General features: G+C 47.0%; 1 protein-coding gene across 1 annotated transcript in view; it reads left to right on the forward strand.

The window, feature by feature from the left end:
- ADAM12 (ADAM metallopeptidase domain 12) overlaps nt 1-27403 on the forward strand; it is a 331885-nt gene that overhangs the window by 289671 nt on the left and 14811 nt on the right. Inside the window, exons 15-21 of the mRNA XM_077877237.1 lie at nt 5980-6088; nt 6195-6393; nt 8539-8616; nt 11461-11569; nt 14888-15023; nt 15654-15753; nt 17571-17750. Coding sequence (XP_077733363.1) covers nt 5980-6088; nt 6195-6393; nt 8539-8616; nt 11461-11569; nt 14888-15023; nt 15654-15753; nt 17571-17750 — 911 coding nt within the window. The remainder of the gene's footprint in view (nt 1-5979; nt 6089-6194; nt 6394-8538; nt 8617-11460; nt 11570-14887; nt 15024-15653; nt 15754-17570; nt 17751-27403) is intronic.

Genomic DNA, 27403 nt, shown 5'->3' on the forward strand with positions numbered 1-27403 from the left:
TTGGACTGCCTTTTGCCCACAGAAGTTTTCAGGTTATTCAAGGTTTTTCATTTCTTTTCCTGGGTCAGTAGATATTCAACAAAGAGGCATAAACATGTTTACTGTGCCTCCCCATCGCTCCCCTCTTGGAGGAAGACCCCCTCCCCCCATTGAGTGTGCTCAGACTCGAGGGTAGGTCACCCAGTTTAGTTCATTACCATTACCTGAGAAATAAGCCTGCGGTGGCCAGTATTGCAGCCTTCAAGTTATCCTCTAAAAAAGATTTGGTGCAGTTATAGCTACATCCATGAACGGTAGATTACAGGAGTTGACTGGTGGTTCTGGAGCGAAAGGAACAGCAGAGACAGGAGTCTGTTGCCAATTAGGTGGTATCTAAGGTGGAGGCAGCACACGGGATTGTAGCTGAATAGAAAGGTCATGGACTTCGGCTTAAGTCCATGAGTCAAGTCCACCTTTACCACTTACTCAGCATTATCATCTTCAGCAAGTTGCTAGAACACCGAGCCTTGTGTTTACATCTGTGCAATGGGATATGTAGACCTTACAGGATGGTTATAAGGATTAAAGATATGCATGCTGGACCCCACACAATACCTAATAGTGGGGGTACCCAACAGATGGCCTGTTGGTGATCCAAACTAGGCTCATTCGTTTAAAGTGTGTGTGCTGGTTTGTTTAAGGGTGAGGAAAGGAATTACAGGGACGGTGACCTTTGTCCCCGGAGTATAGAAAGGACTCAGACTCAAGAGTCTATACTTGAGATCTCCTACTGCCTCTTTCAGGATGGTGCCATGTACATATGCAGTGATATAGGGCTCTGGAGGCTCAGCTCAGAGGAGGCTAGGAGGGTGCCCAGAATAAGCACAAGGCTTAGGGCAGTGGGGACCCTCACTCACTGAAATGAGTAAGGAGGGGAGAAGTGTAGGGAACTTGAAATCCTTGAGCTACAACTGTACTTTTTATTTAATATACAAAGTGTGTACACAACCTCCCAAGGTTTCAGATTAGGTGATTCTCTTACCCCTCTGTGTCCCAAGATGGGTTCAGGAATTACTTACCCAGTCATTCAGCACTCTTCATTGGTTTCCTATGATGTGCTAGGCCCTGGGGACAGTCATCCATGAAGGACACAGATGTAAAGCCCTTGTGGACATAATCCTGAACTTTCAAATATGGTAACTGTTGTAAACATGGCCAGGACCAAGGAGCTCTCTTCTCCCTCACACGTTCTCCCATTCTTAATGCCCAGGAGCCAGATTTCCTCTTCCCCATGATCAGTGGCTGCTCTTTATTGTAATTCAGGTTTACTGAGAGCCTGTCACATGTCAGGGACTCATTGAGTCTCAGCACCTTTGAGTCAGGTGATGGCCTTGTCCCCATTTGACAAATGAGGGAAGAGAGTCTCTAGAGCATATATGACTTTGCGAGGGCCTCTTGGTATGTGAGGTTGACACCAGATCAGCCTACGTCATTCTCAGTCCCGAGTCCTTGCTCCTCCAACTCTGCAGCATGGCTGATTAGAGAGACCAACAGGGAGGAGGCCTTCCAAAAGTATTAAAATTTGATAAACATTCATTGTTTCCTTGCCACACATGGCCAGATATAAAGCATGGTTTTCTCCAAAAAAATTTTCCATCAGAAAGAAAGATTTGCTACCAACTTCTCAATCTCTCAATCGTATCTTTCGACTCTCATAGTCCGGTCAGAAAGGGACATTGTGTCTCGGGAATGTCGATCAGTGCTGTTTAGGAGATTCACTGGAGTTGACTGACAAAATTGGGTTTAAGAAAGAACAAGGACATTTACCACACGTTTAATTATTCCTAAGGTGTGACTTCATGCCTCCACTTGTTTTTTTTTTTATTCTGGTAAAAGACCTTTTAAAAGATCACTTTGACAAGCAACAGGAGGAATGATTAGGTTATGGTGATCATGAATATACACCTGCTGAGCAAATAGAAAAAAAAAAAAAGCAAAAGCAAAAGACTCACTGTTGGAGGAACGGGTATTTGTACCTAAAAATAAGATTTCCGGTGACAGCATCACAACAGAGTAAAAAGGTCAGCATCCAAATGAGCTAGAAATACAGAGGACGTGCTGTGGAAAACAGACTTGTTTTTAAACCACTTTATTGGGATGTGATTGACATACAAGAAGCTGTAGGTATTTAACATATACAGCTTGATGAGTTTGGAGAGAAGTATACATCCATGAAACCGTCACCACGGTCGATGCCATAAACATATTCATCACCTCCAAAAGATGCTTCCCAACCCCTTCATGTGTGTGAGAGACAGAGAACGCTTAGCATAAGATCTACCCTCTTGGCAAAATTTTAAGTGTACAATATAATATTATTAACTATAGTATTAACTATAGAATCTGTACAGCAGATTTCTAGGATTGACTTTGCATAAGTGAAACATTGTACTCTTTGACCAAGACCTCCCCATGGCCTCCTCCCTCCTCCCCCCAGCCCCTTGGCCACCACCATTCTGCTGTCTGCCTTTATCAGTTCTATTTTTTTAGATTCCACATACAAGTGAGATTGTGCAGTATTTGTCTTTCTGTGTCTGACTTCACTAGACTCATGTCATCCACGTTTATCCATGTTGTTTCAAATGGCAGGATTTCCTTATGTTTTAAGCCTGAATAGTCTTCAGTAGTGTGTATATACTACAAATGTAGTATATACATTTTATATTTTTATATTTTATATTTTTATCTATTGATCCATCAAGAGACACAGTTTGGTTCCACGTCTTGGGCAGTGTGAATAATTTTGCAGTGAACATGGGAGTTTAGGTATCTCTTCAAGATCCCAATTTCAGTTTCCTGGGATATATACCTAGAAGTGGGACTACTGATGTTATGGTGGTCCTATTTTTAATTTTTTGAGGGATTTCCATGCTGTTTTCTGCAAAGGCTGTCTCCACTTTGCATCCCCACAATGAATGGGACAAGGAAGCAAGTGCTTCCTTTCTCGACACCCCTGCCAACACTTGTTATCTTTTGCTTTTTTCATACCAGCCATTCTAACTGGTGTGAACTGGTATCTCATTGTGCTTTTGATTTGCATCTCCCCAGTAATCAGTGAGCTTGAGCATCTCTTCATATAATTGGCCATTGGTACATCTTCTATGAAGACCTGTCTATTCAGTTCTTTCGCTCATTCTTTAATCTGGTTATTTGGGATTTTTTGCTATTGAGTTGTAGGACTTCCCTATATATTTCATGTATTAACCTTTTGTCAGACGGTTTGCAAATATTTCCTCCCATTCTGTAGGCTGCCTTTCATTTGGTTGATTATGTTTCCTTTACCATGCATAAGCTTTTTAGTCCAATGTAGTTCCACTTGTCTATTTTTGTTTTTGTTGCCTGTGCTTTTGGCGTCGTGTCCAAGAAATCTTTGCCAAGACCAATGTCAAGGAGCTTTTCCCTTATGTTTTCTTCTTGCAGTTTTATAGTTTCAAGTCTTAACACTTGAGTCACTACTCCCATTTTTTTAGTTAATTTTTGTGACTGGTAGAAGATAAGGGTCCAGTTTATTTTTCTGCATGTGGATATCCATTTTTCCCAGCACCATTTATCAAAGAGATTACCATTTCCCAGTTGTGCTTTCTTAGCACCTTTGTCAAAGGTTGGTTGACCAAAGATCTTGAGACCAAAGAGAAATGTAAAGAAGCTGAATAGTGTTGTTTCGCGATAGAAGACAGTAAAAGAAAAAGTAATATTTCTTCACTAAAACAGGACTTTCCAATATTTCTCGTCAAGTTAATTGACAGTATGTTGTAAGACTCTTGACTCTGTCATTCGTGTTGCTAAAAATTCGCATGTTCAAATCGACCATCAACATTGCTGTGCGGTTGTCTCTGTGGGAAAGTAGCAACTCTCCTTAACCGTGTGGTGGCTTCTACCTGGGCATGCACAGTGCTTCACAGTTACCAGGAAACACAAATACCGTGTTATAGCCTCCAGGGATGTTACAGTCATTCTATCACATGTGTACCTGGTTTCCTAAGCCATACAGCCCATTGGCATTTGGGGCATTAAAACCCCAAGCCATCCCTCCCCCTGCCCTAGACCCAGTTTTGTCAAAATCCCATGTCCAGATTCCCAAGCAGTGACCTAGCATTTGTTTTCTCTTTAAAATGTTTTATACTTGTTTAAATACTGTTTGTATCCCTTTGCTTGGTTTCCGGCCATGATTTAGCCACTTTATGGGGTATTCGTACATCAAATTTGCCCCTTGGTTTTAAATCTCTGTAGAGACCAGTCTCTTTCCCTCTTTCTCCCTCCTGGTCTTACCTTTCTGCACACCCCAGTCCAGCCCCCATCCAGTCCTACCTTCCAGCTGTTTGTAAGCTCATGTGTCTGAAACTGCTTGGAAATTTCTATCCATACACACACACACACACACACACACACACACACACACAAATCTCTTTTATCTCTTTTTCCTTGTAAGGAAAACAAATTTATCAATGGACACATTCGAATTGCAGCAAAGTTTTGCTTTTTTTTTTTAAGTGACCACATTTCCCAGAAGATAAATTGCTTGGTAAAAGCAAGAGTGACAGGACCTACGTAGAATCAAAACAGCATCGATGACAGAGCAGTATCAAGTCTGTCTACCCAGTTCCTAGAGCTTAGCATCCACCAGACACTGCTGGTGCTCCTTTATCCTGGTCTCCTGAGGCAAGGAAAGAGGGAATGAAGCCGTTCTATCAGCAGTAGCTCTATATCCCATATCTACCTAACCCTGGGGTCCCTTGGGCGGCATGCGAGTAAATATCCTGGCTCTTCCCCTGTTACCCATGTGCACCTGCCTGTCTCTCCACTCAGCAGCAGGGGGTGCATGCATGTCAGGTCTTCTGCTGTCTGTCCTCAAGGCCCATGTAGGGCCCGGTACAGGTGAGGCCTCGATACACCTCAGAGCACCAGAGGGGATAGGCTGAGCTCTACCCTCAGGTGGCCCCACTATACAGCTTTAAGCCACACATTTAACCTCTTTTCCTGAATTCTTCATATAGTCTTCAACAGGGGTTGTTACACATAGGATCTAAAAACCCTCCAAATTTTTGGCAGTACAAGCCCCAGAGCATAGGCTCACTCTTCCCTTGGCCAAAAGATGTGCTAAGAATGGCCATGTCCTGAGCTCTCTGGCTCCCATGTTCCTCTCTGCCAGGTACTGTCTTTCTGTGCAAAATGACTATCAGGAATTTTGCCTCCCTGGCCTCTGAGAGCACTCTGCCTTGCTAACATAGGCACTAATGGAAGCTAGTGATTACTCTTTTTATAAGATTTTATTTATTCCTGCGAGACACACAGAGGCAGAGACACAGGCAGAAGGAGAAGCAGGCTCTCCTCAGGGAGCCTGATGTAGGACTTGATCCCAGGACCCTGGGATCATGACCTGAGCCAAGACAGACGCTCAACCACTGAGCCACCAAGTGTCCCATGCTTGCTCTTATAGGGAGCCTTATAGACTGAAAATGTTGTATAAGATCTCTGTGTTGTTTATTCTCTATTTCTCCCCCCATCCCCACGTCCCCACACAGTCATCATTATTCCTTGGAGCCTGCTCTACCTTGCATTTTCTCACTAGAATTGTGTAGGATGCTGTTAAAGAGAGCAAGCTCCCCTGTCCCTGCTGCCATCTAGCCACCTCCTTTCTGTGCTGGATCAGATCTGGTCCTGCAGCCAGGTCACATCGCCTGAGAAGCTGCACGTGCCCTGGGCCCAGAGAGCAGCCTTTGAGAAGAGTGAGCTACGAAATGCAGGCTTTGCTCTGAGTGGAGCCAGGAGAGGATGCTAGGCTTCCATGGCCAGTTCATACCAGGAGTCAGCTGAGATACCAGGCATGGTTTCTCCCAACACCAAACTCATCTCCTCTTAAACGGAAAGCCCAGTGCTGTTCAAAGGCAAATATTAAAAATACTTGCAGGAGGTGACAGTGCTGCTTTGCTTCCATTTCAGGCGCTAAACCTGCCCCTGGGATCTGCTTTGAGAGAGTCAACTCTGCAGGTGACCCTTATGGCAACTGTGGCAAACACTCCAAGAGCTCCTTTGCCAAATGTGAGATGAGGTACGGGATCCGCGGCCTGAGCCCGCTGTCACTTTGAACTTCCTAGGTTCTCAGGGCTGGTTCCAAACTTTCCCTCCCTGGGGACTGTTTATTCTTGCCCTTCCAGAGATGCTAAATGCGGAAAAATCCAGTGTCAAGGAGGTGCCAGCCGGCCCGTCATTGGTACCAATGCTGTTTCCATAGAAACAAACATCCCACTGCAGGAAGGAGGTCGGATTCTGTGCCGCGGGACCCATGTGTACTTGGGCGATGACATGCCGGACCCCGGGCTTGTGCTTGCCGGCACAAAGTGTGCAGATGGAAAAGTAAGACCCAAATGTTCACTCGCATCATCTGTGTAAGTCTGGAAGGGGGCCCGTTGAGAAACGTCCTGTCCAAACATGGATTTAGGAGGTTTGTTTTCCTAAATCCACTCCTTCCTAGAACTTTGTCTCTGGAATCCAGTTCTTTGCACTTAGAAGGTAAAGTTAATAAATCCTGGATCCTGGCCTGACCATGGAGATGCAGATTGGGGAAACTCAAGCTTGGTTTCTCAGCCTTTAAGTGTTAATAAGTCATTTCTGCACTCTGGGTGTCGTGAGTGTTTCCAGCCAGGAAATTACTTTGGAAGGAAACACAGTAGCATATTATATTGTTTTTGGAAATGTGGCCTTGGTTTTTGGCACAGTGAGGGCTTGTTCTCACCTGGACAGAACGGGAAGTGAGATGTATTTTCAAAGACCCTCATAGAGAGAATAGGAGAGGGGGAAGAGATAGGATCAGCTTGAAGCTGAAGGGAGTTCTTTTAGAGACTAGAGGGGAAAGGAGGGCTGAGATAATTGAGGGTTTAGAAAGAAAGTAAAATATGAAAAAAAAAAGAAATTGAGATTTTTAACATTCTGCTGCATTGATATTTCTCACCAAACTTTCTCATCAGGCTAAATGAAAGCAACTTTAGTAATACATTTTAGGAAAGAAGATTAATAAGCCCCCACCTGTTTTTCTTAGGAACCCCCCCCCCACCTTCAAAATGATTATGAAATCATTCACAAACATGAATAGAAAGACACAGATTCAATTCCCTAGGGCAAGGATTCTGTACCCTCACCCCGTTCCCTCCCCACCCCACCCCCCAACCCCCGTGTACCCTGAGCCACAAAGGCTTCATCCCTAAGGAAGTGGGATGATGATATGAGAAACACAATATACATTCCAGGGCTCACCTTAACCACACATGTTAGATTATATTCAGACCTTGACATTAGAATGACACTCATTTTTTAAACTGTAGTCTGAACAGCCAGCACCAGGTGCATCTGAACACCAAAACTCCAAGGGCTCAATTTATCAATGAGGTTTTTTCCCCTCCACATGCAAGATTAAATGTGCTTTGATCCACATTTCTGCAGAACACTGGCTCTTTGAAAGCCATCCTCGGCATTGCTCGTGGGCTGGGAGGAGGGCAGCACCCATACACTGGGATTCTGACCGGGCTCCCGCTGTTTTCTCTGTGACCTCAGTTACTTCTCTCAGCTGGAATGTGACCGTCCTCTTGGCTGAGATTCCCGGCAGTGCTCGGCGTTGCTTGGGCTGGCACTTCTTTCAAAGGGTGTCACTAGTGCCTCCCACAAGCTGTTGGGGTCAGATGGTGAACTTCCCATAGGAAGGTTCTACTCGACTCAAAATGCTTCTGCAATCTAAAAATTAGACATCTCTTCCTCTGCCTTCACTAATTTGTAACATCTTCTGGAAGATGAAGGGCCTGATCCTTTGAGTCTGGAGTATATTATGTGCCTTTAAAATGAGACTAAACTCTTGCAACTAGCCCAGTGTCATTTAGCAAATTACTGCCTCTGCAAAGACTTGGTAAACACCAGGGAGCTGTCTGTTTTTCTCTGCTGAGCATATCTGTTGATGGTTTACGTCATCAATGATAGTACTTGTCAGTCAGTAATTTGGAAAATTTCCCATGTTTCAATATCTCCTTTAAAAGGTTCTTGGACCTTGGATGCTTGGAGTCTCAGAGTCTACATAGGCCCCAGGCAAAAGGCTGGTGCATTTCTCCTCCCCTGTATCTTTTAATGGAAGGGACAGGTCAGGGGGCCAGTTGAGAGGGGCAGGGGGGGTGGGCAGAGAGTTGCTGTATTTCACAGATTTCATTGTTAGCTCTAAGCAAAAGTCAGTTTTCATAATCTCATAATTGGCTGAAACCATATGAAGCACCACACTGGCCCAACTCACATTGACCTGAGTCACACTGACCTGAGTGCTGACATGTGCAGAGTCTGGAGGCGGGCATCAGGATCCAGGTTGCGAGTCAAACAGAAAGCGCCACATAGCGTGGCCTCCATATGAGCCGAAAGAAGATCATCTTCCTCAGACTCCTCTTTGCTTTCCCTTTTTAAATCACAGATGTGCACATGTGGTTGGAAAGGGGCTGAGAAATTTACCGTGCTTTCCTCCTCCTGCAGATCTGCCTCAATCGTCGGTGTCAGAACGTGAGCGTCTTCGGCGTCCACGAGTGCGTGATGCAGTGCCACCAGAGAGGGGTGAGCACCTGAACTGCCTTTTATAGCCAGTCCCTATCAAGATATGCACCAAATCATTCATTTGCAAAGGATTATGCAATCCATAACTTTAAAAAATATATATAGCAGTTGCCTCAATGTTTTCCTCTAAAGACACTAATTTTTTTGACCTTTACATAGCATCAGAAATGTGACTTTTACTTAACAAAGAAAATCAGATTGAGCAGTAATTAGCTTTCAAATTAACATCCTGTGATTTTAAAAAAGGGACTTTGTCATCTTCAAAGTAAATTTTAAAGCTAACCTTCCTGCATAAAGGATTTTGCATTAATGTTTCAAACAGAGCTGTCCCTCTTTCAACCAAGATTCGGAATATGTGTCTGAACTGAAATACTTCCAAAAGGAATTAAAACAAAGGAGACAGAACACACTGACCACATGTTCTTGAAATCACATACAATGCATTTCAACTCAAGAAGGCTGTTATTTTAGTTCAGAGAATTTTTTTTTCAAGGAGAGAAGTGGACTCTAATTGTTTAAAACATAATTTATTTTTCCTGATGGGCTTAATTATTTCCAATGGAATCGTATTAATCTTGATTAGCCATGCCAGTGGTTCATTTGTTTTTCTGAAACCTTTTGTGCAGAAATCATGCTCTCAGTTCTATTTTTAAAACGTACAGACACTCGCCAGTGACTCTAACATAGAATTATGGAGGTTTTCATAAAACAACTATTGCGCCGTAACCATGAAGGATTGCAGTGCCGTCTCGGATGGGTTTGTTGACTGTGAGGGTAGCTGACTGTCAATATAAAGTGAAATCTTTTCAAGTCTTCGTTGGATCATAGATTTCTTTCTAATGGCTTTAAGAGATGATGCGGGGCAGCCTTACTATGAAGGAGGCCAGGCCCGAGTGGTGGTAGTGCCTGTCCAAGGTTACATGACCAGTTAGTAGTAGTGCTGGGCCCTGGCTTTACAACATCCCTAGGCCCCCATCCACGTGTTGAAAAGGAAAAGCCCACATTGTCTGGGTTGGTGGAGCAGCTGCCGTGACTTGGTGACAAGAAACATGACTACAGTCCTTCCCCCAGTGAGACCAGACTCACCAGCAGTGCCTCCAAATAGGGTGGCGGGGCTGCCAATCTCCCTGCAAAAAGGGCAAATGGCTCTGGTCTATACTGGGAGACCGTGCAAAATGGTGTGGGCAGGACAGGGCCCGAATCCCGGTGGGTGGCACGTCAACAGTAGCATCTTTGAGAACCAGGCAAGATGCTCCGATGCGGCATCGCCACGCTACTCAGTGATTAATTCTGCATGGCTTTAGCTCTGTGGGGATATACTTTCCAACTTACTGCAGGTTATCATGATTGTCGGTCTTATTTTAAGCAATTGGAACAGATGGTTGAATCATCAAAAAAAAAAATCAGTGAAAGCAGGAAAACATCACAAATGAGACATATCCTCCAAATACTGATTTCTTTTTTTTTTAAAGATTTTATTTATTTATTCATGAGAGACACAGAGAGAGGCAGAGACACAGGCAGAGGGAGAAGCAGGCCCTATGTGGGTAGCCCAATACGGGACTCGATCCTGGGACTCCAGGATCATGCCCTGGGCCAAAGGCAGTGCTAAACTGCTGAGCCACCCAGGCTGCCCCAAATATTTGATTTCTGCCTTAAAATATAAAAGCACATATTTGGCCCCATCCAGTAATATTTTGATGCAGAGCTGGGGCCTTCGGGGCAGGCGTACTGGCTGTGGCTCTGCACCGACATCCTTATATCAACCACCCAAAGCGCATCATCCAGGATGTAGAATTTGCTTTTAAGTGAAAGAGAAACTTGGACACTCAGAAGCAACACGAGTACACAATCCTTCTGTCCCGGCCATTCGCAGGTGTCCCACCCATTCCGAATTGGTCAGAGATTCTTTTTAGCCACTTGCCCATATCCATGCACCTGGGCATGCATCCAGCAGACACCCCACTTTTCAGAGCAATAATATCCTCTTGTTTTCGTGCTCACAGCCCACGGGCTCGTGCAGGAGCTCGGTGAGTTCCACGTGTAATAACCACAAGTCCAACAGCCAACGCAGCGCCCACCGGTCACCCCTGCCAACCAGGCGAGCTGGAGCTGGCCCTCCCTGGAGCACTCTGGTCTCCAAGCTGGGCTATGCAGTCAGGGCCCCCCAAGGCGAAGCCCATCCTCCTGCTTTCTCAGCACCCCCTTCCTGACATGCAAGGGCCACTTCCTCACGTCATGGAGACACCAGGGGTTTGCTAAGCTGTGTCTGGTGTGCAGGGCCGGGAGCCACAGCTGGGAAGCTGCCAGGGGGAGGTGGGCATTTCAAGCCTGAGATGTGGGCGCAGGTGTGCCAGCCTGTCCAGCTTTGTGCCTGCAGGAGGCAGGGCTGTGCCTGGGGGCTGTCAGGCCCGTGATGCCTGGGGGCTTGGATTCCACAGCCAGGATCACTCCTCACCTTGGAGAGATGGGGGAAGAGGGGGTACATGGGGAGACCCTGAATTGAAAAAGAGGGACAGAGCAATTACTGAGAAAGAAAGGGGTGGGAGGTAGTAGATGAGCCCCCCAAATCTCCATCACTCCCCTAACAGCTGCCAACTGGCAGGTTATGTCACATTCGCAGCCCCAGGCTCTGGTCTTGCCTGTGCAGTGCTGAGCTTCGGGTTCATGCTCACAGTGGCGTTTCTGCATCTGGCTCAGTTGTTGCTCCATGGGGACTCTGGCCACAGGGCCTTTGCTTTGGTGTGGCTGCAGTTAGGGCTCAAAGCTTTACGGCCGCCCACGCGGAGGGTGGGCTCTAACGCTGCTTCTCCCTGGGCATCCTCCTCCCTGTGGCCCCGACAGGTGTGTAACAACCGGAAGAACTGCCACTGCGAGGCCCACTGGGCGCCTCCCTTCTGTGACAAGTTTGGCTTCGGGGGAAGCACAGACAGCGGCCCGGTCCGGCGAGCAGGTGAGTGGGGCCGGTGCATCCCGGGGCGGGGGTGGGGGGGTGGTGCTGAGTGACCCAGGGGGGCGGGGAGGGGCCGTGGGCAGCCAGGCCCGGAGCCGTGCGAGCAAGACGGAGCCAATGCAGGTGTGCCCCACCCGCGGGAAGCCAGGGGACACCCGCGAGGGCCTGACACGCCTGAGGCCTTTGTCCAGGCGCTGTGCCGCCCTGGCCTTTGCGGACACTCCTCACTCTGCTCCGGCTGAGAGGCGGACTCTGTCCCTTGTTCACCTGTGACACCTTGGCCAGCTAAGGTCATTTCAACAGCGGACTGCCAGGGGGGCGTGAGCTCCGGTGTGGGATGGAAGCACTTTGCACGGCCCAGCCTCCGCCCACTGCGGACCAAATGTCTTCTAAAGCCCACTCTAGAGAGACACCTCCTCAGCAGTGAAGGTTCATGGTCCCAGCACCAGCGGTGGGGAAAGCAGGGCTTCTGTTCACTGAGCGGTTGCCATGCACAGGCACCTTGCTGGGCATTTCATGATCTCCTGGGATCCTTGCATAGCTCCCAAGTCAGTCTTCTTCTTCGCTCTTTACATAGAAAGGACCTGAAGCTCAGGGAAGTTAAGTAACTTACCCCAAGTCCCACAGGAAGATGGAGACCCAGCCCATCTCCCTCCTAGCAGCCGTGTGTGGTGCCCAGTTCTTTCCTCCCCAGATGACCTTAAACGGGGTCTCCCGGTGCATTGCTCTCTCCTGAGCACCTGCCAGGCAGTGAAGAGGCGAGTCGGGGGGATGTCCCTTGTAAAAGAAACAAGACAGAAAGGTGCAGGGGCCAGCACAGTGCCCACTCGTGCTGACACCTCCGTGCTCACCTGAACCCACGATGCTTAGACGCCCAGACAGTGGTTCACGCGGTTACAGAGGCCATCGTGTGTCCTCGAGTCCCACTGCGACTAGCAGCAGCGTCACCACATCTCCAAAATGACAGGACAGTGCTCTGCAGGGCCAGGCAGTGAGCGCAGTGCTGGGGACGGAGGACGCGGCCAGGGGGCATATCTGCACAATCGGTGTCATGAGGTGGGACCCCAAGTTCCTGATGGTCCTTCTGCTTAAACGGGGTTCTGTGTCCACCTGGCTCTCAGAGACTCCAGGTGGCCCTGCCCTTGGGCCTGGGCCCTGCAGCAAGCACAGGAAGGACAGAAAGTCTTGCTGTCCAAGGGAGCACCCCGGCCGCCACCCCCTGTGGTAGGAAAGCAAGGCCTGGCCAGCCTCCCCTTTCCTGACTGGGCCTCTCCGCCCTGCCCACTGCCCTCCTGCTGCACCGTAGTTAACATTCTCATACAGCGTGAAGCTTTTGTCTTGCAAAACTAGCAGGATTCTAGTTTCTAATCTGACGGGGCCACCATTCCACCCGCACCAAGTCAGCCAGATGACCCCTGAAAGCGGTGGGAGAGGATTGGCCAGTGCGCTCTGGGTCTGTCTCTGGTGTGAACACGCAGGAGCCGTGGTATTCAGGCTGGGGGGCTTCACGTAGGCTAGCGAATCCACAGTCGCCAGCTCTCCGTTGTAGCGAGTAAGAATATTTACAACAGTGAAAACAAGCGAGCAGTGACTCTGCCCACTACTACCATTACTTCGCGAAAGTACATTCAAACACACACCGAAGAGGCCAGTGGGGACCGTGTCCTGGGCCCCCTGCGCCCACGGCCCACCAGCCTGACCGTGGCTCAGTGTTCATGAAGCACCTGCCACGTACCAGCCACTCTTCCGGGTCCCAGAGACCCAGAGCGAGCCCCTCGTGGACCAACGAGCACTGCCTTGGGAGGGGTGACCATGGGACTCAGGGAGGTGGGCCGACGAGGCGGGAGGTGGGGGCCGGCCACACAGGACTCGGTGCTTGCACGGGACCGGGGGACCCGGTTTGCTGGCTCGAGCAGCTTGATGGAATTTCACTGCAACAGATAGTGACAGGTGGCCCGGGAGGCACAGCCAAGTTCATTTTAGGGGCCTAGGAAATGTTCGATGGGCTCAACGGCTCAGCTTCAGACATGTGGATTGATTGTGAGGAGCTGGAAATTGCGGTTCGGGACGCTTGCTGCTCACTTTTTTCATTAGCTTTGTTAAGAGACAACAGAACTCTAGCCAGAGCCTCCCTGTCTGAGAAGAATGACATCCTGGCCAGGGAACCAGAAGCAGTGCTTTTCCAGTAACACTAACAAGGGAATCAAGACTGTCACATGTTGATTGCCTTACTTAGGCTGAGACGCGTCCCTGATAGGACTTGTCAGCTGGGGACAAAGTCCAGAAACAGAGGGTGTGAGGCGTTCCCTCCCAGAGTGGGAGTGCAGCCGCCCTGGCCGGGAGCCTCCGAGCATCCAGGCCAGGGCGGGTGCGGAGGGCCTGGGGAGGGGCTGTCACCTGCACAGCTGCCACCAGCGCCCTCGGGGGACTGTTGCTCGCCTGCTGCTGGGGGAAGCACATCCTGGTTGTTGCTCACGGTGAAACAGAGACCAGTGAACCCACATCTGTGCTCTCAAGGACTCTGGGGAGCAGTGGGAATTGCAAATACAGCTCCTCTCCATCCTGGCAGTACTCTCCAGGACTCTTCCTGTGGTCAGAAGTTTGAGTTTTCCTTTCATTTCCACACCCTTGAGGGGTCTCAGTATCTTTGTACTGAACCAATGGGGGCAAATCACAGAAAAGGGGATCTTCTCTTGGAGAAAATACACAGCACCCTGCCAGGGAGAGGGGCGCGCCCCCCAAAGGCTGTATTTGGAGTCCCTAACATAACAAACACGGCAAAATCTAACAAAACCAAACCTCCTTTCAGCTAAGAGTTGTGTGGAGTTTTTTTTTTTTTTTTTCCCCACCTTCTATTTTGAAAATACCCAGAAATAAGGTCTTGGTCTAAGAAAATACAAGAAAACAAAGCAAAAACAGACTCCAGCGCTAAAGAATGAGAGAAGGGTGGGGTGGGGAGGAGTGTTTCTGTGATGGGGGCTGCAGCGGTCACAGTCCGGTCGGCCCTGTGGCCATCCCAGTGGCCGGTGGGCGGAGGGAGGGGCGGCATGTGGCCAGGGCTGCGGTCCCACCTACCAGACTATGGACGTTCCTGTTTATCAAGCTCCAGAGTTGTCAGAAATGCGTGTGGGTGACACAGACTAAACCTCAGGCTTGACCTTTGAAGTAAGACTAATTTATCAGCACATCATTCAGGGGTTTACTCCGTTTCTGTTCCCTCCTTCCTTCAAAGCTCACGTTGCTAAATGTCAGCATCGGATACTTCCCACATTTCGTTATAATTGCCTCTTTGCCTGAGTGAAATGTGTTTTGTTTCAGATCACCAGGGTTTAACCATAGGAGTTCTGGTGACCATCCTGTGTCTTCTCGCTGCTGGATTTGTAGTTTATCTCAAAAGGAAGACGCTAATACGCCTGCTGTTTACAGATAAAAAAACCACCATTGAGAAGCTAAGGTACCCTGGGTCTGGGTCAATCTTGTCCAGAAATGGCATTTGAAAGAATGTGCAGCCAACTGCTCCTTGCTTTGTTTTCCTTCGCAAAGAAAGGGGTCAGATTTTCAGAGGGTAAAACTATTGTGTTGGTTTTTAAAAAAAAAATCTCTGCCGGACCAGCTGCCTCCTTCACTTTGCCTCCAAACTCTTTGCTCCTTATTACATACATAAGGTGTTGATGAGTCCCACTGATGTATTTTTTTCTTGCCCTTACATTAGTAATTTTTACAAGACGTGAGATGTTAAAATATTTTCATCAAATGGGGTAGCTTTTGATCCAAATATATTCAAAGACATTATTGCTGAAATGCCAGCTTTCTACAAAATGTCTCCCGGGTGCCTCAAAGCCATGTATCTATGGATTGCAAGAGCTGATTTCACAGATTAGTGGCTTTGGGCAGGGTGGGGGGGGGGGGACAGGAATCAATATTTATCTCTTAATCTTGTAAGGATATTAGATAATTTTTCCTTTGCATATTTACCACTCAAGTTAAGCCAATTATTTTTTGAGCGTGACAGTGAACAAAACAAGAAGTTGAGTCAACCAGAGGGGAAATACACTGGTTTAGGAGTAACGAAATCGTGTTGCAGGTGTGTGCACCCTTCACGGCCATCCCGAGGCTCCCACCCCGGTCAGGCTCACCTCAGCAAAGGCCTAATGAGGAAGCCACCACTTTCCAACATGTCAAAGGTAAGTTGTCCACAAAATGTGCCAAGTTAGTGTGTGCGTTGAGACATGAGTTTTCAACAAGGGCTTGAGTAGGGACAGATCCCGGAAATCTATAGGTAGGTTTATAGTAGGAATAGATCCCTGAAATGTGGAGTCCACACACTTAGTGAGGTGATGGTCGGGGGCTGGAAGGAGGCCCACTGTGCCCCATGGAAGCTCTACTAGATCCAGTTGGGGCGCTGTCCCCCATGTGACGTGATGTATGGTACATCATGAGCCATGATCCTCCAATCACCCCGATGGGCCAAATTCCCAGGAGGCCCCCTGGGTCTGCCTCCCAAGTAGGTTCCCTGCTCTGGGCCCCTCCTATGGTTTTAGATGCCACCCGCAAGATCTGGATCACCTTCTTTGGCTCTGTATCTCCTAGTGCATTTCTAAGAGTTACGCCAAGCCTGTGGATGGGCCCCTCGTGCTCTAACTCTGGGCTGTGGAAGCGCTGCCTACCCTATGGTCTCAAAGAGCCAGATCCTTAACCCAAAGTACCTGCTGGCTGCGTCCCAGCTCTGAACTTTCCTGTTCCCTCATTATTATCTGGTGATAATATCAGCAGAGATAAATATTCACTCCAATATTTAGTTTTCCCCATCAAGTGATTCTGGTATACACGTGAGAATTTTTGAATGTTGGACTCATCCAACAAGAGTCAAATTATAACAATGACAGTGTTGGTGTCAGGAAATGACAAGTGATTTTAAAAATTACTATCATGTATTTACTAAACCATAAGCTATTTCATCTCCCTTGATGTAAAAAGTGTAAAGGATTGGGTCCTAGTAAGCTTTACCACCTCTCAGACCCAAATGTGGGGCTACATAGTAAGAACAGCTAGCTTTACGTCGAAGAGCCAAAAATGGGAAATGACCCAAATTTCTATTAACAGGTAAAAGGATAAACAAACGTTGGTATATTTACACAATGGAATGCTATTCCGCAATAAGAAAGAATGAACTTCTAATATATACAACAGGATGGATGAATCTCAAGATGATTATGCCCAAGTAAAAAAAGCCCAGAGGGGGAAACACACACACACACACACACACACACACACACACACACACACTTCCATGATTCCATTTATGTGAAATTCTAGAAAATACAAACTATTTTATAGGGGCAGAAAGCAGATCAGGAGTTGCAAGGAAGAGGCGGTGGGGAGGAGTGGGAGGGAAGGATGACGTGGATATATGTTCATTATCTAGCTTATGGTGATGTTTTCATTGGTTAGACACATGTCAAAATTATCCACTTTGTATGGTTTCATTACGTGCAATTAGCTGTCTCTCTGTGGAACCTCAAGAAAGCTGTTTTTAGAAAGAGAGAAAGGAAGAAAAGAGGGAGGGCCAGGGGCATGAGGTATCTGTTCTGATCTGCCCTAAGAGCAGGGGCACTGCAGCTTCCAGAAGCTTCCGTCCTCCTTGCCAGGAGTTTCCTCAGTTCTCACTGAGCCTGGAGGGCATCACCCTCGGTTCACAGCTCCTTCATCCTTTCCTTAAGATCTGGTCTGTGGCCTCATACTGGTTGGCACTCCTCCCCCCCGCCCAAGTACCCTGTGCCTCTTTCTTGATGGATGAGACCAGTTTTTTTTTTTTTTTAATTCCTGTAGAAACCGGTCCCGCTGTTCCAGATTGGGTTGGAGGGAAGGGTGCCTCTGCTCCACCTGTGACGTTTAAACAAATAAGGATAGATTCCCTGTCGTGGAGCTGCACTAGCGGGCACCGCTGCCTCTGAGCAGTGGTGAGGCCCGTGACACCATGGCTTTTGCTTCACCCCCGCAGGACACTACCAGGAGGTGGCCACAGTGTCAGAACGTTGACATCAGCGGGCCCCTCCAGGCCCATGACGCCCCTCCGCCAGGATCGCCTCAGCGAGTGCTCCCACCCCTCCAGAAGGTTCCTCGTGCGCCCCTCGTCCCCGCCAGACCCCTGCCGGCCAACCCTGCCCTCCGGCAGATCCAGGTACGGCCCCCTCAGCTAAGGTGATGGGTGTCATTCGAGTCCAGACTCCGCCACGAGTGTGTCTAGTTGGTCTACTTGCGGGGCCTCTAAAAGATGCAGATGACTCAGCTCCCAGATGGTCAAGTGGGATGAGCCACGTGAAGCATTGAGCGCCGTCCTCGGTGTATCGTCCACACAGGTGCATTTTATCAGGAATATTTCTGTGATCGGAACAGTCAGGGCACCCGTGCAACTTACCGCCTAAACCAAGACACTTGTGAGAATGGCAGGGACACTTCGAATAGCGAGGCCTGGACGATAGGTCAAAAGATGGTCACCTCAGGAATATTAGCGGGCAGACTTTCTTACCCTTTTTCCATTTTCAAAATTATTCACAAGAATTTCACCACCCATTGAGTGTCCCCAACACCAGATGAAGCACGATGTTCAATCCTTTGTGTCTATCATCTCTTTTCTATGCTATCATGGAAGTTAATGGTTTCTGTTTGCTATGACCATGAATAAGACATCATTTCATGAAAAGAAACCCGGGGGTGGTAGGGGGAGGGCGGGCAGGCAGTAAAAACAAGCACATGCAAAACACAGAGAAATAATCCCTGATAATTTTTCACTGCTTATCATTGTCATACTTTTTGTAATGTTTCTTTTTTTTGTAATGTTTCTATTTAACAATTACATGTGTATTTTTAACATAATTTAGATTATTCTATATGCACATTGCTTTATATACTAATTTTTTGCCTTAGAATTATTCCTATATACCATAGCACTAAAAAGTCTTTAATATGTCACTTTAACAATAGCACTATATGTGTATGTGGAATACTTTTTTAAGCACCTGCCAATTAGTGGGCAAGTCTGGACCTCTCAAAGTTTCACTGTTATAAATAGCTGTGTTGTGAAGGTCTAGACAGATAAATTTTGGAACACTTTAATGGTTCCCTTACGAGAGATTCCTAAAAGTGAAAATACTGGGTTAAAAAGTACTATAACTCTTTTATGCCTCTTAATATATAAAATAAATACTTTTTCAGGACTCCTATGTATATTTATGTTTCCACATTATTACAGAGCATCTGTCTCTCCATGACTCTGCTAGTTCTAAGTATTACCATTTCAAAATTTTGCCCATTTGATATTTTAAAAATCTCATTTTTTCTGGCTAGCGGTTCCATCACTTACTGAAAGGGGATGTTGATGTTTTTAGCAATGAATCTGTTTCTTTTCATTCCATCAGGTTTTCCTTCACGTATTTTGAAACTCTCGTGTTTGTGGTACACGTAGTTAGGATTGTTGTGTTTTCTTGGTGAATGGACCCTTTTATCATTACGTCATGTCCCTCTTTAGTTCTGGGTATTATCTTTGTTCCAAGGTCACTTTATCTCATATATCCACTTCAGTTTTCTTTTGATTCGTGTTTGTAAGACGTGTCTGTTGCCACCTTTCTACACTTAACTTTCCTATGTCATCGTAGTGGAAATGAGTTCCTCAGAGACCATATGTAGCTGGGCCCATCCGTTCTGTCAGTCAGTGTCTTTTAATAGGTGTGTTTAGGGCATTTACTTTTAATGCAATTATGGATGTGTTAGAGTTTGTCTACCATTTTAATACTGTTTGTTCCCTCTGATTTTTGTTTATTGTACTCCTCCTCCCTGAATTCCTTTAAGTTAGTTGAACACGTTTTTAGTATTCCCTGCTGATTGATCTGTAGTGGTTTTGAGATATGTCTCTGTATAGTTTGCTGTTGGGCAGGGTTTCTCAACCTCAGCATTATCAGCAGTTGGGGCTGGATAACTCTTGGTTGTGTGGGACTGTCCTGTGTATTGTAGAATGTCTAGGAGCATCTTGGTTTCTACAAAGTAGTTGGCAGTAGCACATGCAACCATGTCTCCAAACATTGCCAGATGTCCCCAGGTGGGCAAAATCACCCAACTGAAAAGCTGCAGTAAAGATTACACCATATGTGCATAATTTATCACAGTCTGCTAGTATCAGTACGTTATCACTTCAAGTGGAATGTAAAAACGTTACCATCTTTGAGGTCTCTTTATCCTTCTCCCTTTATCACATAGATGTCTAACTATTAGCTTTATGTGCACTGAGAATCACTTCAGATGCTGTAATTTAGCTTTCAACCATCAAGCCTAAGTTTTAAAACTTAAGAGTGGTCTACTATTTCTACTCATATATGCACCCTTTCTCTCCTTCCTTTATTCCTGGGTTTCTTTCTCTTATCATTTCCTTTCTGTCTGAGAAACTTCAGCTATTCTGTTAAAGCAGGTCCACTGGTGAACAAGTTCTTTGGTTTTCCTTCATCCAAAACTGTCTACTTCACCTTAGCTCCTGAAGGATATTTTCACTGGATATCCAATTCTGGGTTGACTGTTCCTTCAACATTGAAAAATGTTCTACTTCCTTCTGGCCTCTGTGGCAGTAAGAAATCCACTGAAAAGTTCAGCCTACAGTCTCTGTTCCAGGGAAGAGATGTGGCCTGTCATGGTACACCGGATTGAGAAGCAGGTCTCTGCCATTTCCAGGATGTGGTGGCCAGCTGGGGGTGGAGGGGATGGCTTTTTCTGGTGCCCACCTAGAGCTGGAGTAAGGTCAGGTATGGTCAAGATGTTTCTCTCTTACAGAGTCACCCCGTTCCCATCTATTGGCTGGAGACAGAAGGCTTTCCTTGGGCCTCCTTTTGCTCTGGTGCTGTTGGCATTTCCAGATTGGGAACCTCTCCAGAGCACAGGCCAAGATATAAAAATGGCAAAAACAAAAACAAGAACTCAGTATTGGGTAGTTCTTGAGTTCTGAGATCCACAGCCAGTCCATTTATTTTTCTCCAACTTTCAGAGTCTCAGTCAGTTGCTTTATGGATTTTCTCCAGACGTTTTTGTTGCAATTTGCAGGAGGTCTAGGGTGAGGTGTACTTGTTCCATCTTGTCCAGACCTCATTTTTTTTTCTATTTCTCTGATTACTGGTACATTTGAACTGCTTTTTATATATCTCTTAACCAATGGAATAGCACTAAATTGGCCATCAAAAAACAAAAAGGACCCAAAAAAGGCTTGATTTGTCAGTGATTTCTCTGCAATAAAAAAAAAAAAAAAAAATCCCGCCATGGCCAATTCCATGCTATCAACGTGATGTCACTAAAGGAGGAGCAGAGAATTGGCGGACCTGAGCTAGCACCAGCCAGCTCCAGCAGAAAGCTGCCATTAACTGTATTTGTTGTATGAACTATCTGTCCCTACCCTTAGCCTATGTTTTTCTATTTGAGAGAGAATTTTTCTTCCCAATTTGTAAGGGTTCATTTTCTCCTTCAGAGTACTTACCCTCTCCCAGTAATCTATTGTAAACATTTCCTTAATTTATCTTTTCATTTCATTTATGATATTTTGGGGTATAAAAGGAATTCCCACTTTGAATATTAAATTTCTTCACCTTGTGAAGAAATTCTCGGTGCTTACAAAGTCCTCTTTCATTTCACTGCCAGTCAGGATCTACCTCTAGCCTCTTCGTTTATTTTGTGGGCTGTTGAGAATTCTTTTACAAGTGTCTGTCTAACCTGTCTTGGATTTACTGTGAGAAGGAAGGCAGTGGGCATGTCCTAAATTTTTCTGGGCGATGGACTTATTCGAGAATCTGATGAAAGCTATGAAATCTCAGAAAACGCACCAGGCCTTGATACTTCACATGCAAATTTCAGATATCCACGGGGCCGCCAACCCCTTCCCCACAGATTCCCTCAGACTTTGGCTTTTTATGTCTCTCTTCAAGCAACTCGCCTTTGCACCATGTCAAACTGGGACTGCCTTTAACAGACCATGGGATCTGAGGCAAGATATTTCCACTTGCTGGTATCTTTTTTTTCCTGACAGCAGTGAATGCCTACAGAAGGCACTCCCTCAAGATTTCCTTTAAAAACAGGCCCTGAAAAAAGGCCTTCGTTCTGTTTTATGAAACGAAGGAAATGTTACCCTTTAAACATTAGGAACTGAAAAAATCCACATTTCTCACTCCAGGCTGGTGTCTGTCTGGAGCTTTTCCGAGACATATGATATAGATTAGGCTCGCGCTTTCTCTCCCATCACACATAGAGAACTGAAATTAATTCCATGCAGGTGTGGCAAATATTGGGAGGTGGCTCGTGCTTGGCAGCACAGATTGAACCCACTGACTGACGTCGGGTACTTTCGAGTCCCCGTGCCCTGCCCCTCGCAGCTTGACAAAGACAGCTACCTGGCTAGCTGTGCTTCATTTGTCCAAACTTTCCCAAAGGAAAACGTTCTCATGGACGCAATATATACCTCACATCGAAAGGGTCAAAGTCAGGTCTTTATAGAAAACATTTGATCTTTCCATCACACGTTCTGTTTGATTTATAGAAACCAAGGACACTGGGATCAGCTCCCTCACTTGTCTGCACATAACACCCTTCCTGTGTGCCATTTCCTTCTTGGCCAAATGGCCCTTGCGACGCAAGCTTCTCAACCTAACTCGTCAGCCTCGGTCAAGGAAATGAACTTTTCGTTTCCTTTTCATCCTGCCAGCTATTTTAGAGGCAACTTAATGCGGTTGTTCATCTAGCTGCCATGTCCCCCCCCCGCTCCCCCAGATCATGAAAGGCAGAAGGCGATCTTGGGAACAGGACAGTAAAAGGAGGACAGCGGGGTCACAGAGGCGTGTGACCGTGGACAGTTGTGTGCTTATGCAGGGGGGGCAAGCACAGGGGGCAGAGGAGCATCACAGGATGCTCGTACCGTGTGTGGCCTTGAGCTTGCCCTGCCCTAAAGGGGCACGCACTTGATGGGGGGACCAGACCAATCTGTGGAGATTTGCATCCTTCAGGCCACTCTGGAAGCACCCAGTGACTTCTGTGCTCGCTGCTGGGTAGTTCATCTCTAGATCTGGCAGGGAGTGAAGAGGAAGGAAAGGAAGTCTGTGCATGGATCCCAGAGGCTTTGAGAGACCTGGCAATGGTCATCCTTCAGATATTCTCTGTTGTTTTTCCTCTGACTACAAAAGTGTCAAACATCTCTCAACTCTGTGCTCCCCCGGCCACACAGAAAGTCAATTCTACCGTTTTGGTAATTTTTTTAAGTAGAGTAATGTGTACAAAGGGGAGAAAACACAATGCCTGGGAAGGGTGGGTCTCGAGCAGAAGTCTGCAAGGACCTTCTCAGGAGGAAGCCACATAAGGTGGCAGGCTCCAGGCTGACACCAAGGCCCGGGAGACAAGAGGTGGGCACCTGGCAGTTGAAGAGCTGCACAGAATCCAGTGGAAGGATCACTTTCTTGACCACAGACTTCGTGTGTGGAGTCAAGTGAGCTGACTTCCAGGAGGAAGGCCTCTTCCTGAGAGGCCCCAGGAATACTGGGTGAGCTCGGGACCCCTGGAGGGGGAACATCTGACACCAGGTTTTACAGTTTCCTTTCCTCTGTGCCGGTCCTTAGGACATCCTCCAATGTTCAGGGAAGCATGCATCACCACCGTGGCCTAGAGCCAGTGCCAAGAGGGTTAGAGAAGGATGGAGCTGCTGATTTCCAGGGAGAGGACAGCCCCTGCAGGGTCAGGTGTGAGATGCCGGGACAGGATCTGGACAGTAGTCTGGAGCAGGTGTCAGGTTGGGGCCTGGGGGGAGGCGGGAGCCTGATAAGAGTGTGGGTGCAGATGGAGCGTCCCCCTGTCACCTAAGAAAGGTTGTCAAGCCACTAAGTCTGAACTGAACAATTAAGTGGGACCCCCCAAAAGACTGGAAAATACGAAGACCACTCATATTCTTAACACCAGGGTGTGTAATTTTGCTCCTCGAAGAGAAGAAGGACCAATAGGGACAAACTCATGGGGTTTTCATTAGATTTCTAGAACATATCCACCTGAATTCCTTTATGCGGGTTATTCTGATTAATTGGCCTAATGAATTGGTTTAAAGTTTAAATAAAAACGTCTTCAATGTCACATCTAAGAAATAGATATTTCTGCCAAAAAGAGAAAAATGAAAAAGATATTTCTGCTCACAGAAAATTACATCTAGAGAGGGCTGTGCTAAGTAGCGGCAGATTGAAATGCAATTTTCTGCTGTCAAATTGAAATGTGCCAGGATTCTAAAGGGAGTATAAGAGGCACCTTCAATCCATAGCCGGGCCATTCTTCTAAAGAGCAAAAACTTCATGGGAGTGTCATTTTCTTAGCATTTCTCTGAATTTTATTTTAAGGATTGCCTCATAAAATGGCATGTGAACCATACCTGCTGATGTGTGGTCATATTTGGCTTAGGGTGCCAAATATGTTTATTTTTTTAAGCCCTTAGTTTCCTGGGAAAATACAAGCAAGTGCTTTCCCTCCGTGCACTCTTATCAGTGAATTCTAATACTGAACTGGGCTGGGATTGTTTTTCCAAAATAATAGGAACCGAAAACAAAAGGACAGTTGGATCCATCCTTTAGACTGATTTTTGCTGAATCAAAGTCTTGTCCTGAAAGAGCTGGTAGGCCCATGGGAACATTTGCCAACCCTATTTCTGGCACTGCTTGTCTGGGCTGCGGAAATGTCATCGAAACGGCAACAACAGGATTAATTTCTGGTTTTATTTTATAACCAAATAGTGTAAAAATGTATTTATGTGTGCACATACATGTTTGAATGTGTTATTTTATTTTACTGATTGTTTTGGTGTAAGGAGCTTTCTATTTGCATCTTAGATTGTTGTAAAATAGAAAACATGTATTGAATACCAATCACATGGCTGGTAGTCCTGAGCCCAGCCCTTCACGGACGTTTCTGACGGTCTTGCAGAGCCTGGGAGCGGATGGCGCCCTCAGCCCCACTTTACAGAGGCTGAACCAAGGAACCGAGGCCCAGGGAAGCCCCCCCTCCACCCCACGCCCAGCTTGGGTAGAGAGGCACCGCCAGCTGGGTAGCTGGAGGGAGGCAGAGACTGTTCTGGTCAACGGTGAAGACTGTAACAGCATAGTTCAGGCCCCTGACCACCTCGGCAATGTTTCATTCATTGTTGCCTCATACAAGGTGGGGAGTGGGGGACCTTCTGGCATCTAGTGGAGGCTTCAGACCGTAAAAAGAGAAGCCTGCATTTCTCTTTTCCTTTGCCTGTAACACTAGCATTCTGCGTGTCCTAACTGATCTGTCCTGGAGCCAGTCCTTGTTCAGAACCAGGGCAGCCCTGGAGCTGCACTGGGAATACCAAGAAGGCTTGCGTGCATTTTCAGTAGAGGTGGAGATTCTTGGTCCCGTGTTCCTGGCAGGACATTTCTCCTAATCAACACCTTGTCTGTGTCTGTGGAACGTACAACAAACCACATTTTGTAAAACGAGACCAGCTGATCTTGTGCAGGCTCTGCCGAGAAAAGGCTGTGGATCGACCCAGCGTGGCTCCAGTGGCCCCAGGGGGGAGGGAGGGGGCATCTAATTCAAGGAGCCCCAGACCGCCCCTCCCCCAACCCTCCCCAAAATGGGGCACTGAGCCGTCCCCCCACCTCCCTGGCCATTACTGGTGAACAACAACTACTCATCGCAATGCTTTGGGATACAGATGTGAGCGAAACAAATTAACTGAGCTTCTGAGGTTGAGCCCTGACTTTCAAGTCTTCTCCAACGGAATGAACTCAAGCATTCAAATGAGTAAGGACTTGTGTGACCCCTTCTTCTGGCCCGTGTGGGCATCTGATATTTAAAACAACACTCACAGGGCCTGAGAATCTGATGATTATAGGTCCTTTCCGATCAGAAATGCCAATATGTAATGAGAAAGGGAAATCCACGGGTCAAGATGTTCTCCCAAGGAAGCGAGATGAGATACAGCGAAGCTGATCCTTATAAAAGCCTTCATTCCGCCAGGCGACCTGAAGCTAACCCCTGAGCTCACGTGCTGGAAAGTGTCCCCCTCGGCCCCATGCCTGCACGCCGCTTTCCACGTATCACCCTCACCCACATGCCCTCCGAGATGCCTCCTGGCCCGTGTTTTCCGCGGTCCTCCCGGGGGCCTCCACGCTCACCTGCTCTCTCGGCCCGGAGTAACCTTGCTACTTGCCCCGTCCCACTTCAGAAGGCACCCATGGCTTGTGCATCTCCGGGCACACCTACGTCCAGCCCCTTGAGCATAGATGTGAGGGGAATCTGTGGAGTGGCTGTGAATTTTAAGTAGTAGAGCAATAAGCCTTGTCACAGCGTCGGTTATTCCCCTGGGGCCGTCCCACTCCATGAGTCACGGATTCATAAAAATCTGAGTCCCTTCCTCCTGTCAACCTAAAATGCAGCTACCAAGGTCTTGGACACCTGCTGACCTCTCCCCACCACCTGCGCAGCACTCCCAGAAAGCTCAACCAAAATTTCTCTGGTTTCATATCCTACCCGCCGTTACTCATACGACAAACCCACCCGATGTCCTTAAAAGCATCTGTCACGTGCGAATGCACCCGTATCTCTCTGGAGAGGAGTAACTTAGAGGAAGGCCATTCAAACGATGACAGTACTCTAAGGGGTGTTTGCTTTCCACTCATTTAGGAGGTTCCTAGAAGCATGCAAGCCTTTCATGAAAAAAGTGATGTTTACCCTTTATGTTACCCTTTATGTTTTACCTTTTACCCTTTATGTTTTTTAATAGGTCAGGTGTGCCCATAATTACAAATTCCAACAGTACAAAGGGTTCCTTAGAAAACAATTGGTCTCCCCCCGACCTCCACCACCAGGCTTCCTTTCCCAGAAGCATGGTCACTAGGCTTTCGTAAGCTGCAGCTTGGAATATGGGTGAAGGCCTCATTTCTACTCTGTCTCTCTCTACAGAGAGAGATTATTGAAAATTTGGGAAATTTTCAAACATGCAAAATTGGAGAAAAGAGTGCAATGAAACGCCATCTGCCCGACACCCACCTTCAGCACCTGCCAGCTTGCTGGCACTCTTTTGTCATCTTAGATTCTTGTTTGGAACTCAAATGGCAGCCCACCCCGGCCTCTCTGGCGCTCTGCTCATTCCCAATCGGTGCTACAAGGGTCCACCTCATTATTTTGGCTACTTTTGTGTTTCATTGTGGAACCATCCCATAAATTATGCATCCTGTCCTTTGCTGAGAGCCACGTGGGTTGTTTCCAATCATTTGCTGCATCAGACAGACATGTCCTTGCCCGGGGACCTCGGGGCTGCGCAGAGGACATCTGTGGGGTAGCGTCCTGGGAGCACAATGGCCGTATGATCTGATTAAGTGGAACGGCCCCAAAAAGAGTCCTGCAGATTTCTACTCCCCAACTCCCCACCAACACGGCATTCAAAGATTTTGCTTACTTTTGCCGATAGGTAAAATAAATGTATCTACATTTCTCTTTCCATAAATGAGGCAAAACCTCTTTTTGATGGCTTAAGATCCATTTGTGGGGTTCTTTTTTCCCTTTTCGTGGACTGTCTTTTCGTGTCCCCTGCCATCTCATTGTCCTCTCAGAAAGGACACCCAAAGAATTCAGGCATTTTTGTCTCTTATTCTTTGATGATCTTTTTTTTTTTCTTACAGTGAAATGTTTGATCCATCTGCCATGGATGGTGGTGTATAAAATGAAGTAGGAATCCACCTCCCTTTTTCTGGTTTCTTGAGTCTGGATGCTGTTTTGTCCCTTCCCGGCCTGTGTCTTATTAGCGTTCCCTGGCTC

The sequence above is a fragment of the Canis aureus genome, chromosome 29 (assembly GCF_053574225.1).
Source record: "Canis aureus isolate CA01 chromosome 29, VMU_Caureus_v.1.0, whole genome shotgun sequence".
Lineage (NCBI taxonomy): Eukaryota > Metazoa > Chordata > Mammalia > Carnivora > Canidae > Canis > Canis aureus.